Here is a 7,030-nt window from a genome sequence, read left to right as displayed (position 1 = left end):
TAGGGAAAGGGAGATCTTCGGCATCCCCCTGGATGATATTGCAGTCCTTGAGGGGCTCCTTCTGCTTGGCCTTGGCTAGCTGATGCGGTGACTGGTCGAGTATGGTGACGTTCTTAGCATCCACAGTCTTCACGATCCCCAGAGTGGCGAACCCGGTCCCGCCGCCGACGTCGACGACCAGCAAGCTGGGGTTGTTGAGATCCGCCGGCTCGAGAGCCTCGTCCCTCATTTCCTCCGTCCAGTGAGCCGGGTTTGCGAAGCGGTCGTATATGATTGACAAATACCTGTAGAACCAGTACGCCTCCTTCTTGTGCTGTATGAACCTAGGCTGCCCCGATGGCCTCGACGCCGAGGCTCCCGCTCTGGTGGTTCGGACCAGAGCGGGCTGAGGGGTGTGTCTGCCGTGCAAATTCGAAGAAGTTAAGGCCATCGAAGAAGCCATGAAAAGGGTGAGAGGAATTGGAAAAATCCGAGACCCAAGGCAATTAACTACTAAATGGGGATATGCATGCATGAAATGACATTGGGGATTTGAACACAAGTTTTGGCGACAGAACATTCAATTTCTTGGACAGAGTGCTGTAAGGAAATAATTGATGAGAGAGGGAGAGGATGGGGGAGGCCCATTAAGAAAGGATGGGCCGGTAAAGCCCATTATTTGCTACAAAAACCGAAGCTATACGCAAGTTTAAATGTTTAATCATTTTGATTTTCTCAATTAACTTATTAAAACTATGATTGGACCTCAATTAATCTTTCTAACTAATATTCCATGTTATTGAATCAACTTTTGACCTGTTCCATACAGTATTTATCAAGTAGGTGGGCGCACTCTGGCCTTGGAGGCAGATTGCTAAACAAATATTTTTCTTTTCTTTATGTCTAAACAAAGGCAAATACAATGGTCCTGAAGACATTTAAATATATATTTTTTTGGTCTCCAGTACCACTTTTTCGGCTATAAAAATATATGAATAACTAATTCCAATTCGCACGAAGACTGTGTGGATAGCTGTAAAAGGATGGTTTTTTGGTAGGGGGTCGGTCCATTTTAATTAAAAGGGCTAACAAAATAAAAACAACATATGAACGTTAGCGAAAATGGTAACTAAAGAAATGCAGCCGATGCCGATGGCCCACATCAATCGTTCATTCAGGCTCCTTTCCTGCGACTCATGGAAAATTTGTGAATGAAATCGCAAACAAAGGTAGCGATGATGCCACCTGTCAAATGTAGCCGTTGCGCCTTCCCTCTCTCCCATTTAAATACCCTTTCCATATGCAAACGAAAATCATTTTTTTTTAATTTTCCCTGTACAAGAACTCCGTGCGTTTCTCTCTCTCTCTCTCTCCCCCCCAAGATCTCTCTGCAAGATAACCGAAAAAGGAATATAGAAGAGGAATGCTGAGATCAATCCAAGAACCAATCTTGACGTCGTCATCATCAACGACAAGCGCAAGAAGCAACAGCAGCATCGGCAGCGTCAATGAGACGGACGAGACCAGCAGCAGCCCAGCGTCTTCCAAGCGCTTTGATCAGGACGGTGTAAGGCCGTCTTCAGGCGCGTACAAGCCACTCGCTATCTTGTCCGGTCACATGGGCTCCGTCTCCTGCGTGGCCCTCTGCGGCGAGTTTCTCTTGAGTGCCTCTCAAGGAAAAGACATCATCGTCTGGCAACAGCCCGATCTCAGGGTATTTGCGAAATTTGGACAGGGCGAGGGATCCGTGAAGGCCCTCGTCACCGTCGGGAACAAGGTCTTCACGGGCCATCAGGACAGCAGAATCAGGGTCTGGAAAGTCTCCCGGAGCTCCGAGAACGCGTTTAGGCTGGTCCACACCCTTCCCACCACCAAGGATTACTTGGGGAGGTTCATGAAACAGAGCAATTACGTTCAGACGAGACGACACCACAAGCGTCTCTGGATCGAGCACTCAGACAGCATTTCGTGCCTGGCAGTCCACGACGGGTTCATATACTCGGGGTCATGGGACAAGACCCTGAAAGTGTGGAGAACATCGGATCTCAAGTGTGTGGAGTCGATTAAGGCCCACGACGACGCCATCAACGGACTGGTGGCAGGGGGCGGGAGAGTGTACTCGGCGTCAGCAGACGGGAAGATCAAGATCTGGGGGAAAGGGAAGAAGGGGCATGAACTGAAAGCGACACTGGAGGGTCATGCGGATGTTTCAGTGAACTCGGTGGTGGTGTCGGAAGGAGGGAGGTGGGTCTACGGAGGGGGGTCGGATGGGTTTGTGATGGGATGGGAGAGGAGAGAGGAAGAGGGAGAGGATCGCTGGAGATTAGGGACAGAGATGAGAGCGCATAAGATGGCAGTGCTGTGCATGTGCGTGCAAGGGGAGTTCCTGTGCACTGGATCTGCTGATAAGACCATCGCGGTCTGGAGGAGACAAGGGAGTGGCTGTTTGAGTAAGGTGAGGGCCATAGAAGGGCATGAAGGTCCCGTCAAGTGCTTGCAGGCTTCTCCTAACACTGTGGGCGATGGCTTCATGCTTTACAGCGGAGGCCTCGACAAGAGTCTTAGGGTTTGGTGGGTCCCAAAACACACATCTGACGATTTTCATCGCTGAAGAAGATGAACCTCCTTACAGTCTACACGATATACGTCGCACATTCTTTTTGTCTGATACATCTTACGGGGTATTGTTTACACGTCTCTTTATAAAGTTTTTTTTTTTTGGCTTTGTGGTTTCTAATTCTATGGTCAGTTTTACAATGTTTTTTTTTCGGGTTTATGGTTTTAATTGTAAAGCGAAGAAATAAATAAATGATGCTTCTGGTTTTTTTTCCTATGTTACAAGAAGAATCTTTTAGACTTTGGATGTCGTTTGATTTGGGATCACACTAAGGGTTATGGGATTCAAAACTCCATAATTCATGTTGATTTTCGGTGGCTGGATTATGAGATACATAACTGATTAGGAAATGCTTGACATGGGAAAGAAATATACGGCGGTCCAGGGGCGGATCCACATGTATTGGTGTGGGGTCCCATGCCCCCATATATTTTGCCAAAAAAAATTTATTTATTTGTAATAGTTATAAAATTTTGATAAAAAATATCAAATGCCCCCATTTAATTTTTTGTTTTGCCCCCTCTCCTCTCATTCTTTTTTTATTATTTTAATTTTTTTTCTTTCTAAATATTAGATATTGTTAAGCTTTTTTCTTAAACTTAATTTCCATATTTTTTTTGTTTTTCTCTCTCAATTTTCTAAAAAAATTTCAAATTTAATATTAAACACAATACAAAAAATAAATTAAATTAAATTAAAAATACGTCAAAGTTACAATTTATTTTATCGGAAATTACATATTTTAAAAAATTATAAATAAAATTATTATAGATAAATTTTAAAAAATAAAAAATCATAGAATTTAGTAGTAAAATATAAATATTATTTTGACAGTATATTTTATTAATTTTTGATCTATTGTTTATTTAATATTTTAGAGTAAACGTTTTGGTACGATTTTATAATCGAACCGTACAAAACTGAACAATACGATATTTTATTTAATTCGAACGGTATTATTTTTAGAAAACCAAATTTATTGATATGAATCGAATTTTTAAAAAACCTGATAAATAATTTTTTTAATAAAACATCACATACATTTTTTTAATAAAAACCGAAACCAAACCGAACTGAATATGATATTGTAACCGATTGATACATATTTTTCTAAAATCGAAAGATTCGAACCGATCTATTTCTAAACCGAATATCGAAACGGTCGTCTATTGCCCCCACTAACATTTTTTTCTGGATCCGCTACTGCGGCGGTCAATGATTTATTCGAAGGAATCTTTGTTTGGTTTGTGTTAAATTATTCCATCCATCTCTATCCTGAATGAATATTGGGTTGACAAGAAAATGATTTATCATATATAGTATAACTACTTTTGTGTCAACCAACCAACTGTGAATTAGATGACATGCAATAACATTAACAGATACACCACCAAACCTTTTTTAACCTTTGCTTTGTATTAAAACTGTAGCAATGGTAGTGGGGTACTTGTTCTGTACGTTACCAAGTATTTACGCCACCGCCCTACGGATATTCGTCCGATTCTCAAGTTGAACATACGGAATTTGGTGATTAGATGAGAATGGACGCACGTGTCCAAAACATTCGCAAACGATTTTGTGACATAATGACAAGTCTAGTTGAAAAGAGAAGAAAAGCTGTATTCTTAGGGCCAAGTGTTCTCTGTAAATTCCACTGGAGAGAAGGTGAGGTGAGGCCAAGAAGAAGAAACCCCTCTTTCTTGCACGCTCCAAAGAAGAAAAAAACCCACAGACAAATTCTCGTTAAAACATGTAAGACCAATTCCCATACCACTAGAACTTTCATCTCTTCATTGTGAACCAATAAAAAAAAATGGATCACACGTTACTCACTCCGCTGTCTGTATCTGTCGGAAGGAAAATCCAGTGCCTAGAAATGCTTCTGAAAGAAAACGAAGGCATCCGATCATTTTTTTTACTGTTTCTGGACATTAGAGGGTCCACCAATCATTGAAGTTTGGAGCCTTGTCCGGAAGATCGATTCCACTTCCACCCGAAGGCTCTCCACATCTGCGGCATAGTCTCTCTTGTATTCATCTGCCATTGACTCCTGCAGTTGCACCTTCATCCTCTCCAACGCTCCTTCCAATCCACAAATGTCTCCCAAAACCCGAGGCTCTGCACTCTTAAGCTGTACGAGACTCTTGATTGCCTCAAGCGCCTGCAACACATCACGTACAACAGCAAGTTAAATCATAATCAAATGACTCAAGTAGCCTTGTAAAAAGCTCTTCACCTTCTCCTGGAGATCAAGATCAGCAGATGCAATCAAATCAACCACAGACTTTACGAACAAACCATCGCTTAGGAAAGGAAGCTCTGATCTTTCCGTGTTTTCTAGCTGACACTGGGCCAGATCACCCACTAAGAATACGGCTTTTCTTCTCAGTCTAATATCCATGCTTGAGTTGTTCATTACATCCTGCATAGTGGAGAAAATGGGTTGATTTTCAATCGATGGGAGCAATGCAGAAAATCCAAAGCCCGTGTGCTCACCTGAAGCATAATATGTCCATTTTCTGCATAGAACATGTGCTGACCAGCTATGTTGTTCCTGATCACGGTTGAAACAGCATACAGTGCTTTCACAGCTTCCTCAACAAAGCTTGAATTCATCATCTTTAACAGTGTCGGTAATGCCCCGAGTTGAAGGACCTGAAATCAGAATTGTGCGTGGATTTTACTTCGGATTGCCTTCATACAAACAACACAATTCTGCAGGCCCGAATCAGAAAAATGAAGACAGACCTGGTGCTGCACAAAGGGGTTGTTTTGGCTGGCTTTTCCAAGCACCCATGCCGATAGTCTCCTGACATCAGGGTCAGAATGATTGAGCTCTTCCACAACAACGCTAAGCCCTCCTAATTTGCTCAGGTCTGCACGGAGAATTCCGACCAATGATCAGAAGAAAAGTAAACAACTGCGTCCGAATTTTGGAAGACGAACGAATCTTGGCCAAAAGAAGAACAGATACATAGCTTAGCTCAAGAAGAATTACCATTTGCATTGTCGATAGGCTCAACGAGGATTAAAAGTTCCTCCAGAGCACGGTGACGATCCTCCAGAGACAAGGACGAATTTCTCAAGTCAGCTATGGCTATCTGCATCAACCCTGCGTCTGACGGCGTCTTCAACTTCTCTAACAGCTCCTGCGCAAGAATGCTCCCAGTCACATCAAACGACAGACGACGGAACTACCGCAAATTACATACCTTTAACTCCAATTGCCGCCTCTGCAACTCATCCGGCGACAAGCGCTTTACATCTTGAGCTGATTCTTTAAGTTCCGCTGGATCCGAGTGGCCTGTCGGGACAAATTGCAATTAAGATCTAGGGTTTGCGAGTGAGAAAATATTACGACGGAACCAAGGAAGCAAACCTATGGCCCACTGTAACATTCCATCTAGGGAAGAAAATCCGCCGTCAATTTGATCCTGGTCACCGATTACAACGCCGGAATCCTGGACGAGTTCAGCCTCGTATGTCGCAGTGTTGTTAACGGGTTCGCCGGTGGAACACGCCGCCATGGAAAGCAGCAGGCAGAGTAACAGGCATCGCGCCCTGCACATATTTTAAAGCGGCGACGGAAGCCTGAATCAGTCACCACCACGACAACGAGAAGCTCACGAATTTTGGAGTCCGACGCTTCTGGTCTCAGCTTTTAAACGAAGAAGGTGACACCATTCAGTGTCCTTACAACGTGTCCGACCAATACTTTTTTGACACGTCATCGTAGTTTGCTTGATTCTTCCCGGCTAATAAGGAGTTTTTAGCCCAAAGCTATGTATGCAAATTGGGTTATAAAATAATGGAAGAAACTCTTTTTTTTGGTAGAAGGTTAATCTTTGTATTTAGGTTAACGTGTACAAAATGCTTGAATGGTAGTAGGGTGGGTACGGATCACATAACCGAGAAAATTGAGAGATTTGAATTTGGATCCGAGAAGTTCGTGTATTTAACTAAGATTTGTATTCGGAATTTGGTATTTACGAGTATTCGGGTACGGATATCCGAAATAATAGTCGGATATTCGCGTGTATTTGGATCCGGATTTATTTAAAAAAATAATAATATTCATATATAAAATTTTTAAAAAATAAATATATTTATAAAAATTGATGAATTATGATAAAATATACGAGATAAAAAGAGATAAATAATAATAAATTTAATTTTTTGAATTAATATTAAAAAATATGAAATTATTTAATCTAAAATAATTATATTTTGTAAAAATATTATATAAATATAAGATATAATTATTTATAATCATAATAGTCGGGTATCCGCATGTATCCGATTTTAAAAATTCTATTATCCAGATTTGGATTCGGATTCACGGATATTGAAAAATCGAGATTTGGATTCGGATTTGAAAATTACGAGTACCCTAAAATCGGGTATCCGTGAGACGAGTATACGACGGATACCCGA

The 7,030-nt window shown here is 41.6% G+C and overlaps 3 protein-coding genes across 4 annotated transcripts in view; 1 reads left to right on the top strand and 2 right to left on the bottom strand.

Moving 5' to 3' along the window:
* Positions 1 to 643, bottom strand: part of LOC104823034 (2-methyl-6-phytyl-1,4-hydroquinone methyltransferase, chloroplastic-like) — a 1,807-nt gene extending 1,164 nt beyond the window's left edge. Inside the window, exon 1 of one of the 2 annotated variants that reach the window (XM_019203601.1) lies at positions 4 to 643. In XM_019203601.1, coding sequence (XP_019059146.1) covers positions 4 to 559 — 556 coding nt within the window. In that variant the 5' untranslated portion in view covers positions 560 to 643. The remainder of the gene's footprint in view (positions 1 to 3) is intronic. The other variant, XM_010554451.2, reaches the window with a different exon arrangement.
* Positions 644 to 1,270: 627 nt separating this feature from the next.
* Positions 1,271 to 2,804, top strand: LOC104823033 (myosin heavy chain kinase B). The gene has a single exon (XM_010554450.2). The coding sequence runs from the start codon at positions 1,403 to 1,405 to the stop codon at positions 2,588 to 2,590; it is 1,188 nt and encodes a 395-aa protein (XP_010552752.1). The 5' UTR covers positions 1,271 to 1,402; the 3' UTR covers positions 2,591 to 2,804.
* A 1,323-nt stretch (positions 2,805 to 4,127) lies between these two features.
* LOC104823032 (hsp70 nucleotide exchange factor FES1) lies at positions 4,128 to 6,242 on the bottom strand. Its single transcript, XM_010554449.1, has 7 exons — positions 5,976 to 6,242; positions 5,809 to 5,900; positions 5,595 to 5,745; positions 5,345 to 5,472; positions 5,093 to 5,251; positions 4,833 to 5,018; positions 4,128 to 4,757 (listed from the first exon to the last, which is right to left on the bottom strand). Exons 1-7 carry the CDS (start codon positions 6,163 to 6,165, stop codon positions 4,512 to 4,514), a joined length of 1,152 nt encoding a protein of 383 aa, XP_010552751.1. The 5' UTR covers positions 6,166 to 6,242; the 3' UTR covers positions 4,128 to 4,511.
* Positions 6,243 to 7,030: the final 788 nt, after the last annotated feature.

This window comes from Tarenaya hassleriana, unplaced genomic scaffold (genome assembly GCF_000463585.1).
Source record: "Tarenaya hassleriana unplaced genomic scaffold, ASM46358v1 Cleome39, whole genome shotgun sequence".
NCBI lineage: Eukaryota > Viridiplantae > Streptophyta > Magnoliopsida > Brassicales > Cleomaceae > Tarenaya > Tarenaya hassleriana.
The sequence above is the reverse complement of the archived record's forward strand: the minus strand, read 5'-3'. Positions and strand labels throughout refer to the sequence as shown.

Bases quoted from the DNA above. Each gene is read 5' to 3' on its own strand.
- LOC104823033 (XM_010554450.2), top strand. From the start codon at position 1,403: ATGCTGAGATCAATCCAAGAACCAATCTTGACGTCGTCATCATCAACG.
- LOC104823032 (XM_010554449.1), bottom strand. From the start codon at position 6,165: ATGTGCAGGGCGCGATGCCTGTTACTCTGCCTGCTGCTTTCCATGGCG. The intron at 5,019-5,092 runs GTGAGCACACGG...TCCACTATGCAG, and splicing joins ATGGACATATTATGCTTCAG to GATGTAATGAACAACTCAAG. The intron at 4,758-4,832 runs GTGAAGAGCTTT...GATGTGTTGCAG, and splicing joins ATCTTGATCTCCAGGAGAAG to GCGCTTGAGGCAATCAAGAG.